We start from the raw sequence: 23443 nt of genomic DNA on the forward strand, positions 1-23443 counted from the left end.
GCTTGACGTAACAATAGGACAGGTTATTTTTGTAATTAACAGAAATTAAACTAGTAAAAATTGATGAATAATTATGATAAAAAAAAGTACTTTACCCAAGCCTAAGGCCACATCGCAAATCAGTAGCAATATTTCTAACAGCATAATCAAATTCTTCAATGGGCATTTGTTGATATGTTACAATGCAACCAAGATAACGCAAATGTTTAGTCAGATCACCTTCTCCACTCAAGTATTCTTTAGAAAAGTTGAGCAACATATCACGACTAGACTAAAAATTTTTTTTTAAAAATTCATTAGTATAATAAACCACCTAATAACATATTACATTACTTTACTTTTAACACAAATAACAGCAAAATAGTCACCACATAATTTCATAATAGAAAAATATATTAACAGCTTCAAAAAATGAAGTATTTAATTTTTTAAATAAAAAATCTCATACTACAACATCAAAAAGAATTCTTAACACAAACTTATTAATAAACATAAATCTACTTCCTTAACAAATTAACAATAATTTTGACTTTGGACAATAAAGTAAAAAATAGTACACAACATTAAAAGTTTTTTTTTTTTAAAAATTTTTCGCAAAGAGATGGGTTACAAGTCCTTAGATGATATTTGCCCCCATGATACACTCAAAGATAATTTCTGATAACATAATCTTGCAAGGTTATACATCAACAATTCAAGAATGATATGGTGTTTAGCGCAAGTTCTGGAAAACTGACAAGGCAACAACAATTACAATTTGCCTCTAATTACCAAAATGCGATGCATTCCACTTAAGTGATATAATCCAGAAAATAGCTTGGAAACGTTTTTTCAATAGTAATATCTATATTGCTCTGGATATATTGCTTAGTACTATTAGAACTAGAAATTTATTCACAATTTAAATTATCTTAAGATAAAATTTCTGCTTGGTTTCAGAAAAGAGAAGCCATTGAAGATTAATTACTGTAATTTTTAAGGCTGGTATTCCAAAACTCTCTAAGAGACTTTCTATGTATTTATTCTTTGTATTTACACATAAGCAATCAATCTTGATGAGTATCTTTTCCTAGAACATTTCCTTACTTTTTCAGACATTCTGGAAAGTTTCAAATTCATTCAAGAAATTTCAACTGCAATATTTTAATCTGAAAACCAATTTCATTTTACTTGGTGTTTCAAAGACTAGATTTTGTGAAAAACAAAATATCATTAATAAAGATAATGTAATGTGCAAAAATTCTATAGAAATGTAGAATCTTACAAGGAATAGCTATAACACACATTAGACTTATTAAACTTGAATTTTAATAACTTATAGCTGTTACCAACTGTTCTAAGATTGGTTATTTTGAAGGTCTGCAAAATAAATTTTCCAAGCTTTTGCAAATAATATTAATCTGATTTTTAATTCTAAAATTAAATTTCCAAGCAATTCTGGATTTCTATCAGCACTAACAGCAGTTAAAAAAATGGACATTCATTTTATTTCACAAAGAGGGGAAATTTATAAGAAATGCAAAAAACTGGTTATATCATACAAAATATTACTGGTGGCATGTATCATATTTAGATGATTGCCTACCAGTATAAAATTCAATATTTGGTAGTTCATTCAATGATTTTTTTCATAAATTCATCTTCAAAAATAAAATTGTACTAAATAAAAATGAGGTACTTAAGTTAATTATTACTGGACACTTTTCAAACCATATTCGTTAATTAACAGATGAAATACAATCATAAAAGCAAATTAGAAGACAGAACTTACCTTGAAGTCAGAACTTTTATTGAAAAGGCAAGGGTTATATCCTATTAGGCGAGCATTTTTAGCAACATCTAAAAAGTATACTAAGAGAAGAAACTTCTTCAGCAAAAAACGCTTTAGTTCGTCTTCATAACCTAAATTATTAAAGATTTTATACGTTTATGATAACTCGATAGTAAAATATCAAATGTTTTCTAACTTTTACCTTCATATGTATGAATTACCTGGCTTATAATAGTTGGGGGTTGCAGCATTGGTAAACTTAGTTACTAGTTCTGGATTGCTGAGAAACCTGAATATTATGAAACGAGATAAACCTAATATATCTCTATTGTTCTTCAAGCATATTATTTCTCCATAAATTGTCTGAAAAGAGAAGATTATATGACCATATAAGTTTTTTAAAAAGAAAACTTACGAAAAATAGATTTATAATTTGTGTTCATAAATGATCTTGAAATTGAATGGAAATGATAATAAAAATCAAAAATTTATATTTATAAAAAAAGACAAAACATTGGAGGGATAAGTTAGTCTAACAAAACTTATTTTTAAACATTAATTTGAGATGTTGAACATCAAATTCTAAAAGACTGTTTGTTAAACAGTTTTTTTGGGATCTCATTAAGAAATTATTGATATAAATGTATTGAAAAGCTCTATTGAGGCAACCACAATTATCTTTTTAGAATTTTAAACTCTCATGTCACATACATGTAAAAAAAAAAGTCTGTTCATTTCTCCATTTCATACCAAAAGAGAAAAAAAATTTATCTCTTTTCTATTATTTATTTTTTGATGCTACTTGTTTTTAATTTTTTATTCATCATGAGTTTCACTTTTTCTATGTTTTAACTAAGAAGAATGCGCCTCATTATAATACTGAAACGATTGTGATATTAATTTAAACTTTTTTTACATTGCTTTCAGAACTGTAGGTGATTATGATATAATCGAAAGAAAACTTCAAACTTAACATCTGTAGCTTATTTAAAATTTAACATAGAATTCAGAATATTTTACAGAAGTCAAGCGCCGATATTATTTAAGTGTAAATAATTTTGGGAAACAATACTAAAAATTTTGATAATTTAACTTTCTTTACAGCTAAAACCTGAAGAGAAAAAAATACTAAGTTGTCTAGTATGCAAAGTGAAAGTCATAAAATGCATGTCAATGACTTTAAAAAAAACTTTTTATAGGTAGTCAAATATACAGTTTTTTAAAATGGTATTAGATTAAAAAAATACTTTCTCTTTCTAATAATAAATTATTTTGACAAAAAAATCTAGCAATAATCAAGTGCTAGTATGAATTTAAGCAGCGTGCAATACATAAACCAGTTATTAAAATTCAAACTTAATAGCTTTATGAAAAGTCAGATATCTTGCACGCACAAAAAAGAAAAATTTGAATTGAGAGAAACTGATTTAAGAAGAAAATTTTGTGTAAATAACTTTTATGTTCAAGGAGTAAGTTTTAGTTAGTAAGCACAAGTCAGTTAGTAATAACAAGTCATAAAACTTTTATTTTTTTTTGGAAAAAAGAAATCAAAAATTTTGTTTGGAGAAACCCTCAGTTACCCTAAACTTTATTCAGGAATATATAAGTGTATAATGCCTTTTTTTGAAAATCGTGTAAATAATTTTAGACCTATAGGACAATTTTACAGAAAAAAAAGGGGGGAAGAAAAAGGGACCACTTATGAAATTAAAAAAAAAAAAAAAAAAAAAAAAAAGCTTATTTTTTTAAAAACAATACGCTACGAAAAAAAATTTATATTGTTTGCAAGCACCTAATTACAATTTTCATCAACCTAAAAATTTAAAGTTTAGATTAGTTGTAATACATGTTAGAAAATTGCATAATGGAAAATTATTGATACAGTGGTCTTTAAATAGTGATAATTATATTAACTACATAATTTAAATTTGAATAAAAATTCTAGCATTTTAACTCAATCTATATATTTTTATTTTAATGATTTTCATGTATTTTGCGAAGTGTATAATGAAAAATATTCGGCCACATTGTCATTTTTGAACATCTCTACGAAAAAAAATATATATAAATATAAAAAAAACTAAAAAAAAAAAAGCAAAAATTTATTTAAAGAAAAGCAAATTTTCTTTTAAAAAAAAAAAGCAGAAAAGGGAGGCAAAATTAAAATATAACATGCAAAAGTTACTTTAAGAAATGCATATAAATAGCAAAAAAATTTTTTTTATAAATTTCAGAAGAAAAATAATATTACTTCCAACCCAATACGTAGCCACAATGGATTGTATGATAACAGCATTTTCAAAAGATCCCTTTTAATACCTGTCAGAATAAAAAAAAAATTATTTATCATTAACACACAATTTACTTAGGTTAAACAAAACATAAGATGTTAAAACAGGATAGGTTTATTAAAATAAAAACTAAAACTTTAACTGCAAACAAAACTTTCGATTCTGATATTCTTTCAACTGAGTGGAAAAAAAATACTTAAGATTCCAAAAAAAAAAAAAAAATCAAGTTTATTAATATACAAATTATTATAATAATCTAAATCAATATACAAACTATTATGACATCTTCCATTTAACAGCAGAACAATAAACAATTTTTTAAAAAAAAAGTAATTCAAAAAGGAAAATATTGAACACAAATGAGGAAAGCAGGCAATGCTATTAAGTTCCTGCATGACATACTAATTTGGTTAATATTAGCAGCCTATTACATGCATACCAAGAAGTAAACTTTTTGAAAGTAAGAGAATGATGGCAAACATGGATTTAATTGCATTAACTTCTTATCAACATACTTTAGATGCTATAATACATAGGTTATATGTTACATATCTATAAGTAGAAACAATATTATCAAACTAAAAGTAAAAAGTTATAGAAGAAAATTGAAAAATTAAAGAGAAGAATGAAGCTCTCTATTTTGCAATAGAAACATAGACTAAAACAGCAAACCAAAAAATCAAAGCATATCAAGCACACACATCCCTTTATAATGCATGACGATGATCAGTTGCGAGTCCTCCAGGGCACCACTGATAATTATTTCATGATGGACAGAATTAGATTTTAGTGGCTCCAGACAAAACTGATTACTGTTAATTTCAAATCCTCACACTGATTGAAATTTATTTTATTGTTTTTTTTAACAAGATGGTAGTAGTCACCAAAAATAATAATACAACAAAAAAATAAAATAAAAAACTTAAGTTTACTCATCCCCGGTTAATGAAAAAGTACAAAATTTTTTTATAAGCATAAAATGCAAAATACTTGGAATTTCAAGCTCATTAAGAAATTTAAACATAAGTTAAATATAACTACAAATTAAAATACAAAATAATAAGGGGATTACCAAGATCTGCATGAATGGCTCTATCCTTACGAACAATTATTTTCTTCATATCTACTTCTTTTTCGATTTTTTTGATAACAACAGCTAATTTTTCAGACTGATAAAGAGAAAAAGAAGACTTCCGTAACTGGTTAAGCTGGTGAGCAGCAGTGTAGGTTTTGTAAGAAAGTTCTTCCTTTGAAGGAGCAGGATTTGGTACAGCGTCTTTCATACTTTCAATCCAAACCTGAGCAGAATTAACTAAAATAATGAAACAAAAATTCCATTTCTTAGAGATGGCCAATATTTCATGTAACAAATATTTTGGAGCCGTAAGTGATATTTTTTCATACTATCTCACTCACTTTCTAATTTTTTAAATGATAACTAACAGCCTAATACGGCATGAGTCATTCTTAGATAGTAAGAAATTTTAAGGTTTGGGTATAAAATATATGAATTAAGAAGACATTTTTTTTTTAAGTAAAAATTTTTTTTACACATACACTAGACATAATTCTTTCAAATAAAAACAAATAGTTTACTAACTTTTATTATCAAATGTTTAAAAGTACAAACAGGATTAGAAGAAACATAGTATTTCAAAGGTAAAAAAAAGTTTAATACCGTTTGCTCACTCAATTGAAAAAAAGAGCAATCCCATGTTATTCCAAGGTGCATAGCCAAATCTCTCAACAAAAAATAAGCACCTTTTAAGTACTTTTTAAGCACTCAAAAATATTTTTAAACACTATATACATTAACAAAATGCAAAATAATTTTCAAAGACTTTACATTATCATGAAAAAATAACTAGTTTCTGACAAAGAACTCTTTTGTTGATTATAGTAGCCATTATAAGACTATCAAAAAAATTTCAGTTCAATTTCAGAGGGTGGAAAATGAAGCCAGAAATTGAGAATATCTTGCAAAATGCAGAAGAGTTATCCATGAGAATGCAATAATCTCACCGAACCTTGCTCAGTAGACGTACATGCGGACTCGCAAGTATTTGATTAAACATGCAAAATGATTAGCGCTTTCCTACGCTACGGACCGACGGTACGCCGAAATAGATTGTGGTTGAATGAATTGTGAAAAATTGGAATAGAACAATGTGAAAAGCATGCCTTTGCATAATATGTGGCGAAAATGGACATGGTAAAGAATAAAATCTTATTTTCGAAAAGAAGAAAAATAAGTACTTTTTTAAAAACACACAATGAAAAAAGCACATTTAAGGGCTTTTAAAAAACGAAAATAAGCACCTTTAAGCACTTTTTAAAAACGCTATGCACCATGTATTCTATGGAGAGTTCAAAGCTACACGAAATCTTCCATTCTCAAGATAATAACGTTCTGTTTGTTGGAACTGACCAGTAATGTAAAATATCCTCAGTGGGAGATAGATTATCCTCGGGCCGGGTAAGGTTGACTCAGCCTTTAATCCCTTCAGTAGGTCGATAAATGAGTACCAAGCATGCTTGGGAACTAAACACTGGGGGTTCCGCGTTCGGCTGACCACCTAACCGGAACATCTGCTCCTGCACCCCAGAGCCCAAGGTCAAGAAAACTGAGATGAGCACAGTAGGCCTTGGCCCTCTAGGGCTGTTGCGCAGCTGAGTAGAGAGAGAGAGAGGTAGATAGATTATGAATTGGAGCCTCCTTGTTGTCAGACTAACAGTGGGAGGTTTCCCTCCCTATGTAGCGGAAATGGGGGCTAGTTCAGAAAAGCACCGCACAAAGGGAAATTTCTCCCAATTCTTGATCCAGGAGTTCGCTTAAGTTCACAACTGCAAGTCTACCGAGTAGAACAATAGTAGTCGTAAACTCAAAAATTGGGACAGCAGTTCAATGACAATTATAAAATAAAATTGCAAAAAATTAATTAGACAAAATTAATTTTAATAATTTTTATTTTTCAAATTTTTAATGTTTTGGTACAACATTAATTAAAAAAAAGAAAAGGTATATGGGGTGAGAAAATAATGTGTAGTTCGTAGAATATATTGTTTTCATTGAATAAAAAATGTTTCAATGTGTTACTTTAAGCAGTTTTTTCACATAGTGTACCAAATGGCAAGTAGTATACCAAAAAAACTTTGGATACGTTTTGTTTAATATATTTTCATCAATAATTTTTTACAATTCTTAAAACCTTTTCTTTACAATCATCAATAATTTTTTTAATATTTATTTGCATTTCATTATAAAGCCATTTTCAGCTCAGGAAGTTCTTACAAGCAGATATATATATTTTTACTGTGTTTTTAAATGTCTCTATTGACTTTTAAATTTTTTATTATTATATTTATCATGAGGCATTACAAAGTTCTAACTAAAGTGAAACATAAAAAAAAAAGAAAAGGTTTATGATTATTTTCAGAATAAGCTTGTGTTAAAAAAATTTGGTTTGTTTTTGGGAACGAACTTAGAAATTTCATTGAAAATTATTAATTAAGGTTTATTGAAGTATAAAATTAAAAAATAAATTCTAAAATGGTAAGTGTTTTATAAACACCCTCAAACATTGCAAGTTAAAAAAAAATTATGCATAACAAAAAGGGTAATAACATTAAAAGAAAGTATCGAATTTTTTTTACTTAAAAATGGCAATAAAAAAACAATTTTTTTATGAATTTAAAAAAAAATTACAAAATGACATTTATGCTGATAATTATTACCTTTGACATCACTGGAAGGTATGAAATCATCGTTGGGGGTTAATATAAAGTTGAGCCAGTTCGTAAAAGCAGTTTCTTGTTTCTCCATCCAATATTCATCATAATAAGCATTAACAGAAGCGAAAGGATTCTTTTGGCACAGTTTTTCTAAAGAACAATTCAATTTATAACCAATTTGTTTCGACAAAAAAGGATTAGTTGTCAGAACAATAAATTCTTATCACAAATAAATTACTTACCTAGCAACTTTTCTTGTCTCAGGGATAAAGACCGTGGGACATTTCTTAAAATCTTTACATCGCTGGCAGATTCTCTTAGTTTTTTGTTATCCACTGTAAATGTAAAAAAGGTAGCATCAAATTAATATGGAATAACATTAACTAAATTTTAACATTTGTCATAATGAGTTGTATACAAATCCCATTTGCCATGCCACCAAAAAATTCGTAGCTGGCACACATTATCTTAATAAAATTTAACCTTTAACTAAAAACTTTAAAAAACAAATAATAATATTTGACAAGAACATTCTAAAATTCCACTTTTTTTTGTACTTTGATAACCTCTTCACTTGAACTAAGTCACATATTGCTATAAATCTTCAAAACTAAAAGGCATATTATGATGTTATTCAGTTATTTAATAGGATTTTGATTATATATTGTCAACTGGAGGTACTTTGGTCACTTTGATTGGTCCAATGGAAAAAAGAAATAAAAAGATTTTCAAACAGAATACATGACATGTGGGTAATTTTTATGCTTAAAAAATAGTTTGTATAACTATTTGAGAGTATTATAATAAATTCGGGTTATGTAAAATTTTTGCCAATAACAACACTGGAGTTTTTGTAAACCATTGTTTTAATGTGTAAATTGTTTACCTCCTTTAAGTTTTTGTAAACATAACGTAAATCGAGCTTGATAGAAAGGATATTCTTGTTTAGAAGTAGGTAGATACAAAACCAACCCTCCCTAGCTAATGAAACCAATGTTTTTGAGGTGCAAGGTGAGTACTTCCAAACATATGTTTCTGAGACGGCTGATTGAGAGTTAAAATAAAAAGTTTAGCATACAAAAACCATAAAAAGAAAAATAAATTTTTTCTCGTGTATTCCAATTGTAAAAATATGTGTTATAACAGCCTAACATGTGAACTGTATTCCATTTCTATTAAAATAAGTGAGTGGCCCTAAAAATCTTTATGAATACCAAAAATTTAAAAAAAAAAAGTAATTTTCTTTTTTAAAATAATTACAGTTTACTTTTTATACTATTTTAATCAGTTAAAACTGAATTATGATAAAGTTCATTTCACATTTTTTCACATGTATTAGTGAAATCATGAAGCGGATCAAAGTAGCCTCGTTTGACAGTAATAGTCTGTGCAATAAAATTATATACCACACTTCTGACCACTTTATATTTCAGTTCACATTAAATTAAAAATAAAATTGCTTTTGTAATTTTATTAAAGCAAAAAGGTGCTCTGTTACTTTCCATTGTTCCTGAAAATTTTGAACTTATGTAGATGCTTGGTTATAATACAGAATGAATAAGAAATATCTGTCAAACCTCAATGAACAGAAAGTGTTTAAATAAATACATTTCGAAAAGTTAGCACAGAATCTTCTAAGCTTCTTAGGTTAAATCTTTTGTACTGAGTAGAATTTTAAAAATTTTAGGGATGGTAGCTAGTTTAATTTTTGCAGAATACATTAGCAGTATGGATTTTAAAACAGGGTTGGGTTTTTGCCGTCAAAAACTGGTTTTTGACATGACAGTGGTAAAAACCGTCAAAAACCTACTGTTTTCTTTAACTTATGGCATATATTATTTTCACATAATTGCCTTTATAAATGATTGCTATTGATTTTGCAGCTATATACATGTATTCTTATAGAAGGATAGACATTCATATAGAAATATTGTAATATACTTATTGAAAATAGTGATACTTACTTTTATCATTATAGTTTGATTTGCAAAGGATTCAAAATTTTGCGCTTCTTAATTGTTAGAAATAAGCAAACAAAAAAAGCTTGGAACTATTAATAAATTCAAGAACTAAAAAGAAGAATTTAAAATTTGACATTTCTTAAATATTAGAAATAAGCTAAACAAAACTCTCAAAGCTTGTAACAACTAACAAACTCTAAGTCAAGAATGGCTTGACATTCTTCAGTAATGTAATATGCCAAACAAAATGATGCTTGGAAATGTTGAAAATTTTGTTTAGTATCCTAATATTTTACTTCAAATAGTATGTTTTGATATAATCATGTAGGGAAAATGCAAGAATCTGTTCTTAAATATCTTTTAACAACTTTTTTTTCCTAATTTTATTGCCCAAAAATGAATTAATTTTAAATTATAAGCAGTTAAACTCAAAAATACAGTTTTACCAAAACTATTGGGTTTTTGACAGAGGGGTTTTTGACATGACGGTAAAAACCATGGTATAAACCGGTAAAAACCGTCACGTGTCAAACACTTGCTAACCCTGTTTTAAAATGCTCAACACTTTCAAAAAATAAAAAAAAAAGAGATAGATAAGTAAAGTTGCTTAAAGACTCCGACCCTTTAATATGCACACGCAACAAACACACACGATACATCTTATTTTTTTTTTAAAAAGTAAAAGATCATATTTTTTTATTTCTATATCTGAAGGCTCTTGGTTATTATTTTTATTTGCTTTGCCTTAGCCTTTTAATATTATCAAAATATTTCTCAAAATCTAATTCATCTTTAGAAGAGGACGTTGATGAATAATGGCAAATATCACACCCATCCCCCTTCCTTATATTAGTTATTAGCGTAGTTATTAAAATAGAAAAACCTGAGAAAGATTATAATGCACAAATACGATTTAATTTTGATTGTTACAGTGCAGAAAATAAACATGCCTGCTCTGACTGAAATAAAAAAAAGTTTTATTCAGCATGATAGTACTCATTTACCAAAAGGCAATTCTATACTAAAAATAATTTTCTAATTTATTTAATTTTTCATTGTTAAATTTGATACTGATCAAACGAAATTTTAATTCATGATCAAGATTATAAAATTTTTTACATCGTAATCAAAGTAATTTTAAATGAGAAAACATTTAGAACAAAATAGATCAAATAATTTTATGAAAAATTAAATCTTTGATATTTTAATGTTCGTGAACTATTAGACCAACTACTTTCAATTTACATGGTTTAAAAATATGTTAAAATTCTTATAAATACACATTACAGTTCAAAAAATATTCTATCATAATTAAATTAATTAGAGATAAATTAATTAAAATTAACATTTGCATGGAATTTAAAATTTTTTTTTAAAACTTAAAATAGTTAGAGATATGATGAGTTGGTGACATATGCAAAAACTGGTATGTCACAAGCTCAAATTTTTAATTTATCTGTTGATTAAACTATTGACTATATTTTTCAGATTACAACTATCCTTTATATTTTGAGAGTCAAAAAAGAAAAGGTATGGGTACTGTTCCATTTGGAAAACGTAAAAAAATTGCCAAAATATTATTGTGCTGCTTAATAAATTGTGGCAACGGGTCTTTACAGCTTCCTGAAACAAAATGGTACCAAGTAAAAGAAAATATGTGTTTGTATATCATTTTGTAACTTTAAATATGCACAAATTATTAGCAATCAAACTAAAAATATTTAAAGATATATTTAGCATCTCTACAAGCAAAAATCTGATTATTTGATCAAAAGTTATTTAGGGTCGCAGTTTTTGAATGAGCTGCATAAACACTTATGCTAATTTTTTTAGCTGCCATCGGGAGACAAAGTGATTATTGAATATAATTATATTGAACTTACTTTTATTAATAGTCTTTGGTTTGATTGGAGATTTAAATCTTTGCATCCTTAACTTTAAAGGTGATTTCTTGGGATGTCTTTTTGAAGAAAATACAGAAGCTTTAGGTGGAGACCTGCTTTTTTTCTTAGCCATGATATTTGTACTTACTGTGCCATTTGACTTTTCACTAAAACTACAAGGGACTTCAAAATATGTTGAAGATACCACAGATCGGTTAGATTCTGGAGAACAACTACTTTTAATTGATAAACCATGAGGAGATAAATTATAATTAGTGCCTGATGCAGACTGCTTTGAAAATTTTCCTGAGTCAGACTTTTCAAACATGGAGAAGTAGTTTTTCTTAACTACAAAATATGGCTCACAAATGCTACTCTCTGCATCAGAAATTTTATGATTAAAATCATTACCTCCTAAATTGACTTCTATTTTACCATCATTTTCTTTTGACAAAACTTCTTTATCATTCATTAAGAAACTATTTAAAGTAGAATCATTGATAAAGTTCGATCCAGCTCGACCTAGCTCATCAGCCAAAGATTTAACATTTGATCTATCCTGCAAATCAGCATTTTTATTTTGATAAACACTTATACCTAATCTATCAATCGTAAAATCAAAGATGCTTTCACATGCTGTTTCTTCTTGAACATGCAACTGTTTTGTATTATTGGTAAGTTCATTTATAGGTATGTTTTTGTTAGAAAAATCAGAAACATTAATATTTGGGGCAAGATTTACAACATTATTTAAGTTATAATTAGCTTCATCAGAAGTATTGTGATTAGCTCCTAATAAAGAGTCTTCCAAACTATCATTGACTGAGTCAGAAACATATTTCCTATCTGAATGTTCAGGGAGGTGGGATTTAATATTTGATTCTCGATGTGGCAACTGTTTTGTATTATTGGCAAGCTCATTGGGAGGTATGTCTTCGTTAGAAAAACTAAAAACATTAATATTCGGGCCAAGATCTACAACATCATTTGAGTTATAATTAACTTCATCAGAAGGATTGTGATTAGCTCCAAATGAAGAGTCTTCCAAACTATCATTGACTATGTCAGAAACATACTTCTTATCAGAATGTTGAGGGAGGTTGAATTTCATATCTAATTCCCGAAGTGGAGCCGAACTTATTTCTGATAAAACGAAAGTATCCTTTCGCTTATTACATAAATTATCTTTAGGAAGAGGCATACGAAATATCCCAGTATTTCTCTTGCTGTCTTTAAACATAGAATTGATAGTGTATGTCTGCCGTCTAACATCTGGAAAGTCACTAGACTGATCAAATGAAGGAAGATTTAAATTAGATTGTTTTGAAAAATTCTGACAGTCATATGAAAAGTCTACATTTTCTTTCTTCTCGTCAAAAACAGGTTCCCTGACTGCGCACTTGTTGAGATCACTTTTTCTAATCATCTTATCAAGAGCTGCATGAGAACTTTTTTTTGGATACCAGGTTTTTCTTTTTTTCTGAAATTAAGTCAAATTAGCAATGAACAACAAAGACAAAAATATATTTCAATAAAATATTACAGGAAATATTTTTATATGTTTTACTTATTTAAGATATCCTTGGTGACACCTAACTTACATAGATTAAACATAAAAATTTGTGTAGCGTATTAAAATTTTTGAATTCATGTATGTAAAAGAATAAAACAGAAACAAAAAATTCAATTAGGATAAAAACCTTAAGGAGTCCTATTTTGATTTATAAATTTTTGAGCTAAACTAGTAACGCAGAATTTTTTAGATAGCTGGTCATAAAAAAATAGAATATATCTTTTTGGCGGCAAATACAAGTAATTTAAGTAGGTACTTTATTTGAAAGTATTCCATGCATGTAATCTAAATCAGGATGCGTAGCCAAATTATTCAACAAAAAATAAGCACTTTTCAAGCACTCAAACAGTATTTTTAAGAACTTACGGTTTTATCTTGTTTTAACCGTCATGTTAAAAAAAAAATAAAAAAAACGGAATTGTTCTTGACAATTGTCAAAAATCATGAAATTTTGAAGCCTGTAAAGCGAATGATGTTTTCATATGCTATGGATTGACAATTCACCAAAATAGATAGGGGTTGAATTAATTATGAAAACGCTGAATAGAACAATGAGAACTTTTTTTCGTGCATAATTCATAGCGAAAATCAACATGGTAAAGGAAAGATCTCATTTTTTTTTTTAAAAAAAGGGAAAATTAAGCACTTTTTTAAAAACACCCAATGAAAAAAAGCACCCTTAAGGGCTTTTAAAAAACGAAAATAAGCACTTTTTAAAAATGCTAAGCATCCTGTAAATGCTTTAAGTTTTGTAATCTGAACAAGAGAAGTTTTTTTTAGCCTGTGTACAAGATTATTAAATAAACACGTTCAATAACACTAAAATGTGATCTTAACTGGAATTTTGGGTAAACGCGATTTCTGGCAGCCTACCCAATTTCACTTTTCCACCAGCTTAGGGAGAATTCAGTGGTCACCTTCAACTTATTCAAAAACAAGTGTTTACAAAAGAGATATTCTTCAACAGCAAATCAATATTAGATTGTTGGCTCTGAAAATGGCATTCTTTTTTCTCATTTTTAATTATTTATTTCAGGGTTGGGTTTTTGACGTCAAAAAGTGGTTTTTGACATGACAAGGGTATAATACTGGTTTAAACCGTCAAAAACCCGTCAAAAATGTCAAAAACTGAAGTTTGCCAAGAAAATATATAAACTTCAAAACTACCAACAGTTGCCATGCATTATATTGAAATTTAATTATACTATAGGTAATCAGCAGGTTTTAAAATATTTTTTAATTAAAATTAAGGTAAAATAACAGATTTAAAATCTCAGAAATTTATATTCAAATGCATGTGCAGAAAAATTTTGCACAAAAATTGTTTAAATATTTATATTTAAAAAAATTTTTTTTTTCTTTTTGATACTTAAGAAAATTAAAAGTTTATTACTATGCATTTTTGACATATAAGGAACATATAACTAATATTTATAAGGAACTTACAAGTTATGTTGTATAAATACAAACTTGATACAAGATACAAGTGTATAAAAAATTTTTTTTAATGTTATACCGAATATCTTTATTATCCAGTATGTTAATTTGAATTTAAAAGTAGTTATATTTATGAATAATGATAAATATAATTCATATTGTTTATTATATTTATTTATAATTATTACACTTATCATTTTAAAACAATTTTTATCTCTTAATTTTTTTTTCTCCACTTGTATTAAGAATACAAATAATGCATATCTTGAAAGCAAGAAGTAATTATTCAACAGCTGAATATTTAGATATTCAACAAAACTATATAGTATTCAGCAAAATGAAATTCACAAGTATTTGGATAAACTAAATTTTCAGCATAGTAAATGAATAGGCTGAATATACTGTAAATCGACACTAACTACTCTGTGTATTTAACAGAAAGCACTTAAATTTGTATTGTCTTATGTTAAAAAGATTATTAAGAAGATTTAAAAGAATATTAAAAAGATTTTTCTTTAAAAGATGTCTAATGTACAAAACTGCTAATGTTTATCTTTAAAAATGTCTAATTTTTAGTATAATCTATACTATACACTAAATTTGGTTATAAATAAATTTCTTAATAATATCACTGCAGATTTTCAATAACACATGAAAATGAATACATAATATTACAAAAGATGTGAGTTTTCAAAAGTACAAGATTTTGGTTACTATTCAAAATATAAGTGTTTCTTCAAAATTTTAAATTTATTTTTTCTAGAACATATTTAGAAACACTATCCTTTAAAAAATATATAAATTTTATGTATTAATTAAATTTCACATATGAATATAGGTTTTTGACATTTTTGACAGTGAGGTTTTTGACGTGACGGTTTAAACCATGGTTTAAACTGTCAAAAACTGTCACATGTCAAAAACATGCCAACCCTGATTTATTTATTAAAAAATGATATGACAAGAAAAGTTTTTGACTGACGATGAACTGCACGGACATGTAACTTTTTCTGATTTGTAGCTGAAGAAAAATTAAATCAAAATTTTATAATTGTTTCTCTACTTTCTTTGAAATTTTACTGTAATTATTTTATTTCTAAGTTGTCGCTAAGTCAGGAAATAAAAAAAAGCATTGTTTATTTAATACATCAGGGGTAATTGTGAGCCCAAGTCAAAATTCCGGAAAATTTATTGAGCAAAAAAAAAAAAATTTTCAAGTTTTTTTTCTCCTTTTTTTCAATATTTCTTAGTTTACTTAAAACATATTTAAAATTTTTTACATACCTATACCATTCACAAGTACCTATGTCGACCTGAAGAAGTAATTGAAATTTACAAATATGTCTTTCTTTCTTGAGTTTATTATTATAATAACTATTTACTGATAAAAAATGAATATTAAAATAACTAGTGTCTGAGAAATAACTCTTTTCTTGATTATAGTAGCCACCATAAAAAGATCGAGAGATTTTTCGGTTTGATTTCATAGGGTGGAAAATGAAGCCTGAAATTGAGAATATCTTGCAAAATGAAGCAGTAGAGGCACATGCAGACTTCCAAGTATTTCACCAAGCATGTAACATGATTGGTGCTATCATACGTTAAGGACCGACGATACGCCGAGATGGATTGTGATTGAATCAACTGTGAAAGGTTGAAAGAAAAAAATCTTTTATACAAAAAGGGAAAATTAAGCACTTTTTGAAAACACCCAACGAAAAAAGCACCTTTTTAAGGGCCTTTAAAAAACCAAAATCGAAAATAAGCAATACTAAGCATATTTTAAAAACTCTAAGCACCATGTATAAAATATTTTATCCATTAATTTTCATGTTTTTTTTTTAAATCAAAATGTGTGGTTTCACACCTCTTATTACCTTTTCCCTCATCCCTAACTGACAATTTCATGAACTATCCATTGTTTGAGCGTTGTGTTTCAAGACTAAAAAAACACTTCTTAAATCTTTACTTTGAAGATATTAAGCGTGCACCCTGTAAATAACAGACAATTTGAAATACTCTGTACTTTAAAACAAATATGAAGTGTTTTTAAGTTATCATTTATTAATGTAATAACATAATTCATTGCTGCTCTTGAAATTGGGATTTATTTTCCCCCAAACAACTTTCCACTTTTCTGATTCTAAAATTATGGTAGATTCTGGTAATTTCTGCAAAAGTTTTGCTTAGGTAAATATGTTAAATGAAGGTCAAGGTTTAGTGGGAAAATAACTAAAAACAAAACTCAGTGGCGCGACAGCCCATAGAAGGCAAAGGCCAACTGTGCCCATCTCAGTTTTCTTTACCTTGGGCTCTGGGGTGCAGGAGCAGATGTTCTGGTTAGGTGGTCAGCTAAACGTGGAAACCCAAGTGTTTAGTTCCCAAGCATGCTTGGTACTCATTTATCGACCAACTAGAGGGATGAAAGGCAGAGTCAGCCTTGTCCGGCCGGAACCCAAGACCTGTGGCACGGGAGGGTGAAGCGCTACCACTCAGCCACTGGGCGTCAGTGGGAAAATAACAAAAATGCACATTTTAAGGGATTGTAATTTTAAAATAATGAATTTAAGAGGCCATTAAAAGGAATTTCAAAAGAGAGAGTACTTATTAGTTTATCAGGTGTAAGTAAATTCAACTATTTTTGTTTCTATTTTATTTTGAACAGGAAAATAAAATTCACATAACAAATCTTTATAAATAATTATAAAATAAAGTAAAAACCTTTTTTTTGGGTGAGATAGCATTTCCGTGAAGATATGCTTGCGTTTTTGCTCCATAGGATGTCTTAAAGAAAACTGTTTCACGGCAGCTCAATGATTTTTCAGGCGTCCAGATAATTTCAACACCTTGTTCTTGAAAAGGTAGAACACATATCTGTCTTACAGAGACATTAAACCCTTTATCAAATGGAAACTTCTCAATTTGAATAGTTTGAGGAACATCAAGGGGATTTTTAACATATAATATGCAAATTTTTGATGTTCCAACTTCCACTTCATCAAAAGACACATGAGGAAACGAAGCAAAGGGTTTTAATTCCAAAACAAATCTTTGATTCTCTTTAACTTCTTCAGGAGATTTGGAGACAGGGATTTCAAAACATTGAGCTCTATTTGGTTGCAGCAGTTCAGGTGACAGGCAGTTTCTTTTATAATGGGAATCCATTACTTAATCTGGAATCTAGAAGCAGTCAAAATGTATTTTAATATTGAAATAGACATCGGAGGTAATTAAATGCATAATGAATATACTTTATTATAAATGTAAATCACAAAAAAGAGGGCTATTTTGCCCAAAATATAAAAACTTATTGGTAACTTTTAAACCTTTTTATTAAAATATTATTGAGTCATGAAACCTATGAAATTAGTCAATTTACATTAAAAAGAACCCATATCAAGATCAGAATGGATAATTCTGTTTTATTTCATCCAATCATAACACTCACCACCACAGATTTTGGGCAATAATTAGACATTTAGAGAATTATGCTGATTTTATAATGTCTTTAATATTTCAATTAGTCAAAAAGGTTTGAAATAAGAAGTTGTTATATTTTTGTTAAATGGCTCTATTATCACAATTATGATTTAAGCATCCAAGGTTATTAATGGCTGCAATTCATCTTGCATTTCTTTCAGGATAATATTTAAGTAGATCAAATTAGCGGTGTTTTGATCATCGAAGTTGAGTAACTTTTACAACTGATTACTTGCAACTTGTCCTCTTTATTTTCGAAAAAAAAAAAAGGCAAACAACAGGTAATAATAATAAATTTTACTCTAAACATGGTAATTTCTATAAAAAAAAAAACAAAAAAACATTTATCTTATAGTAGCAGACTTATAATTTGAAGTTAATAAACAATGACAGCAGTTTGTTATACTTAAAACAAAATATACGAAATTAAAATAAAAACACATTTAACATAATTTAAAATTTATAGAAAATACTATTAACTAGAAACTTTAAGAGGTTTTTAGTTCTATAAATCTATTTCTCTTACATAGAAGAATATTTTTAGCACAGTTTGCATACTAAAGTATTTGACTCATCCTTAAGTATCCTTCCTGTTTTGGTATTAATATCTCTATGTAAAAGGAACTACACTATTATTTTTTGGCCAATTACATTAAAGGGATGGGTGGGAGATACATGAATTTAAACTTTATTTTCACTTCTCACACATGAACTTCTAAATCTTTTCTAATATGCATCATAAATATAAGTTATGTGCCAGAGATAGCAAGTATAATAGCTTAAGTACCAGGGATAGCAAATTTCTTCCACAGATGAAAAACTTCAGAAAAACAGAAACAGCCTACCCAGGAAGAAATAGGTTTGTTTCAACTCAGGTGGAGGAAATGTTTCTTTAAAAAAAAAAAAAGAAACATCAAACAATTATAGTTGCAATCTATTTTAAATGATTGTATTAATTTCCACACAATTTATAATTGTAGTTTGTTTGTTTGGAGGGAAAAAATCAGTTTACTACAGAACTTCAGAAATTAAAACAAGTGTAATTTCTTTACAAAAGAATAGCATTTTTTACAAAGAAATCTAAACTTTTACAAAGTAATAAGGAACTGTGCTTATTGATAAAATAAGATAAACTTATAATCTGGAGCAAATTCGAAACTTTCAAAGAACTTTTTATTGCTTAACTTCTCTAACATACGAATCAACGTTAAAGTGAAAATTAACTTGAATTCGGCAAGGTTTCCTGAATTTGATTCCTCAACTCATAGCTTATAAGCTCAAGCTCTCATGTCTGGAGAAAATATGGTAGCTAGCTTTAAAACACGATACTTTTTAAGGCAAAGAGCTTAATTGCCTGGCCTAAATATTTAGTTCTCAATGGGGAGTGGGAATTTTTAGCCATAAAAAATATTTTTGTTCTTAATGTTGCTGGTTCAGAAATACTAACTAATAAATAACAATAAAAAATTTCTAATATAAATATTTATTGCAAAATGTATATTTGACTAAAAATAACATAAAAGCAATTCTGAAATTTAAGAGTACAATTATAAAATATTATTTGGCATAATATTTAATGGTATGCAAGTTACTTTCAGATTTTTTTTTCAGCAGTTTCGTAAAAACTTGGTAAAATATCACGATTAGATTTAAATAAAATATAAATACCTATAAATTATACACTAATTTCTAGAGACAGGGTATCTGCTACATTTTAGATTTTCAAATTCATGATTTTTCATGACTTAACGAAGTTACAATTTTCTCCGGCAAAAACACAAGAAATTTAAAAAACCATTATAATAACCTAAATTGAAATGATAGGTATAACCAAAACTCTCATACTCTGCTTCTTCATATTTATAGATTTTAAATTTAAAAACAAAGAGTAAAGAAAGAGTTGAAGCAATAAAATAGCTGAAAAAAATACAAAAGCAAATAATTTTTTTTTTTGCAGAATTATATTCTAAAGATACTTTTTCTTGTTCATCCGAAAGGAAAGAAATACTGATTTTTCTGTTCTCATTTCGGAATAAAAATTTTTTTTCCAATGACTGGCTTGCTTCAGCTAGAATTTTAAATCAATAAAATAAAAAATAAATAATATAACAAGAATTCTGAAATCACAGATGTTTAAAAGATAATTCGCTCTAGAAATGATGTTTTTTCCTTCATCTTTTGAAAGAACACCATAATTTATTAAAGAACATTATAAAAATATTTTATATTTTAATAAAATATGACTGTGAGTGGGGATTTCATTACAAATTCAGATATTCGGAATACCATGAAATGGGTGGGGGGTATTTTTAAATTCCATTTTAAAAATTAGATTTTTCAGCAACCTAAATCCATGACTTTCCATTATTTTCTTAAAAAAATAGTTAAAATCATGACAAATTTTGTTCAATACCGAAATTCATGACTTTCCAGGTGCGCGGATACCCTGTAGAGATGTAACGAATAGTGATTTGACCGAATAGGAATAACGAATATTCCAGCAGTCGAACAACAATTTTTTTATTTAAAAAAAAAAAAAAACATTAATATTTTTTATATAGAAATAAGTTTAGACATTATTGAAAAATAAACAAAACTAAGCTGTATTATTCATATGGGGTAAAGGAAAAAAAAACTTTAGTAGTAGAAATATTTAAGATAATAAAAATAATTAGATATTAAGATAATTAAAAATATTTAAACTTTAATGCTCAAAATAAAATTTTCCAAAAAACCAATCATCTATTAAACAAAATATATGTCTATCAGAAACGCTTTTAAAAACGCAGCACTATCATAAAAACGTCTATAAAAACAAAGATAGAAAAGCTAAGAAAAATCTATCTTAATCTTTGAAAGAAAATTTTAAAGCTAAGTATTTGTTTTCCAATTGCTATATTTTCAAGAAAAAAATGAAGATTAAAGTCTAATAGAAACCCTATCGTTACATCAAAAAATCTATAAAAACATTAATGTTTAGAAAAACAGAAACCAAAATAAAAATCATTCTTAATTTAATAAATAAAAATAATTTTTAAGGTTAGATTCAATACTAAAAATCTTCATTTAACTTTTTCAGGATGCTGTATTTTTAGAAAAAGTAACCATAAACGAATAAATTTCATTAAAACGCTCTTTAACCCCTAACATATACATCAGAAAAATGGAAATTTTTTTTGACTGTTTGATCTTGTTCTTTATATTATAATACAAGTTAGAAAATGGTATTTTATTACAAAAACAAAATTTTAAATGTAATAACTACTGTATTTATAATTTTTACATACACATGAAAAAGTAATGGATTACACACATCTTATTCAATTAGAGCAAATTAAACAAAAATTTGAAGCTAAATATAACTAGTATAATATAAAAATACAACAATATAATTTTAAATGAATAAATTCTTGTAATAAAGAAGCTGACAACATCCACATCACATCAGTAAAAAACTAGTACCACTACTGCCATCAATCAGGAAAATAGTAAATTAAGTATTCTAAAGTAGCAACAAACTCAGCTCGGGCTTCAAAAAATAGAAAAGTTAATTTTTCTCCTGCCTGAAGTCAAGTTCGGGCATCACAAATAGTTGTCCGAACTAGATTCTGGCAATGGGTTAAAAAATGCTGTCATAATAAAAACGATGATAAAAAGAAAATTTAATAAAAAAATTACAAGAGAAACAAAAAAAAATTTCTTAGTTCTAAAATATAACTTTAACATTGACAATCGCAGTATTTTATGTTACTCGTCTTTACTGTCATGTTACTTGTCTTTGCTGTTATATTATTGTCTATTGTATATACAAATAAAGTGATTTAATAATAGAATGAAGTCCATTAGAAACTCTCTGCTAACATGCATCGCTTTAGTTAAAACAGAAAAAGCAAAAAATGAACCAAAAAAGTTCTCAATTTTTTAAATATTAAGTGTTGAAAAACCGATAAATTTAATTCGCCTAAAAATAATTTAAAAAAAGAAAATCAGAATTAAAATACAAAATTCATTGTTCAGTATAAAGTAATCTAATTAGAATGGCATAGAATATACAATAACATACCTAACATTTAATTAATACGGAAAACATAATTTAACTTGAATTGAAATATCCATTTCATTTTCGTATTCAATAAATTCAAATTTGAAAATACAGCGGGTCTGCAACAGTAAATTAGTTGTTGCCAATTTGCGAAAAGCAATGTACACCAAACACCTTTATATACCAGGATATTTGACTCGGCTACCAGTCTTTTTAATTAAATTGACCCATTTGATTGGTTAATAATTTCATCATTTTCATCGTTATCTTTTAATTGTTTTTTCAGGTTTACTAGAATTCACGATCGCAACGAACTAAAATCAGTCGAATACCTGCGATTTCTATATGAACAGTCATTTTGTTACGTCCTTAATGAAGTGTGTTGCATTGTAACGCTCCTTTTTTACTGTGGCTTATTAAACTTAACAAAGTGAAATGTTTGATATTCCTTCTTATATAAGCGAAAACAAAATGGTATCTCTTTTTTTTAAAGAAGGTACATCCAAATCATCTCGGAAAAATATTTGTAAATAAACAGAAAAAAAAATGCATCTTCTTATTAGAGTTAAAACCTAATGCCAGCAAACTACTAAATTTACTAAGTAACTTTACTAAATATAATGATATAACATGAAATGCCTATTTAAACTTTACATTCCATAAGGACCTTACCTCCAATGGGACCTATCATATTACTTCAAACATTAAAATATGCAAAAAGTATACATAAGCCCATAATTTTATATCATTTAATTTTGCAAAAAAGTTTTTGTCAACAGTTTTTATCTAAAAATTTTAAGTTTCAATAAAAAACATTATTAATAAATTAAAAAACGCAAAATAAAAAATGGTTATAAAAAAAAACGATTCTAAAAATTCCTCAAATTAAAATAATAATCATATTATTTTTTAAATTCTTAATCGGACGTAGAAAACCATTCTATAAAGAATTATCCTCAAGTTAGAAAAAAAAAAATTCTTACAAGCAAATTTTTTATTATCAAAATCATAATACTTACCTAATTTATAAATCCGGAGAATTCCAAAATGATATGTTCTTCGTTTGAAAACTTTATTCTCAAATAATATATACATAGATTATACCTTCATTACTTTAGACTACATACCACACAATAAAATTTTATAATTGCAAAATCTCGATATGAATTTCAGTATGTAACTTAAAAACACAATAGCTGAATTTTTATTCTATGCATTTCTGAATCATATTACTTCAAACATATACAAGCATTGAAATAAAGTAAGAAATGTT

At 27.2% G+C, this 23443-nt stretch overlaps 1 protein-coding gene across 1 annotated transcript in view; it reads right to left on the reverse strand.

Annotated features, from left to right (window-relative positions):
• Window positions 1-22326, reverse strand: part of LOC107441296 (abnormal spindle-like microcephaly-associated protein homolog) — a 53834-nt gene extending 31508 nt beyond the window's left edge. Inside the window, exons 1-10 of the mRNA XM_043051918.2 lie at window positions 22192-22326; window positions 17370-17828; window positions 11639-13118; window positions 8037-8129; window positions 7798-7944; window positions 5135-5374; window positions 4023-4090; window positions 1993-2134; window positions 1772-1902; window positions 96-271 (exon numbers count right to left, since the gene is read on the reverse strand). Of these exons, the coding sequence (XP_042907852.1) occupies window positions 96-271; window positions 1772-1902; window positions 1993-2134; window positions 4023-4090; window positions 5135-5374; window positions 7798-7944; window positions 8037-8129; window positions 11639-13118; window positions 17370-17813 (2921 nt within the window). The 5' untranslated portion in view covers window positions 17814-17828; window positions 22192-22326. The remainder of the gene's footprint in view (window positions 1-95; window positions 272-1771; window positions 1903-1992; window positions 2135-4022; window positions 4091-5134; window positions 5375-7797; window positions 7945-8036; window positions 8130-11638; window positions 13119-17369; window positions 17829-22191) is intronic.
• Between the last annotated feature and the right edge of the window lie 1117 nt (window positions 22327-23443).

Source organism: Parasteatoda tepidariorum, chromosome 2 (assembly GCF_043381705.1).
Source record: "Parasteatoda tepidariorum isolate YZ-2023 chromosome 2, CAS_Ptep_4.0, whole genome shotgun sequence".
Taxonomy (NCBI): domain Eukaryota; kingdom Metazoa; phylum Arthropoda; class Arachnida; order Araneae; family Theridiidae; genus Parasteatoda; species Parasteatoda tepidariorum.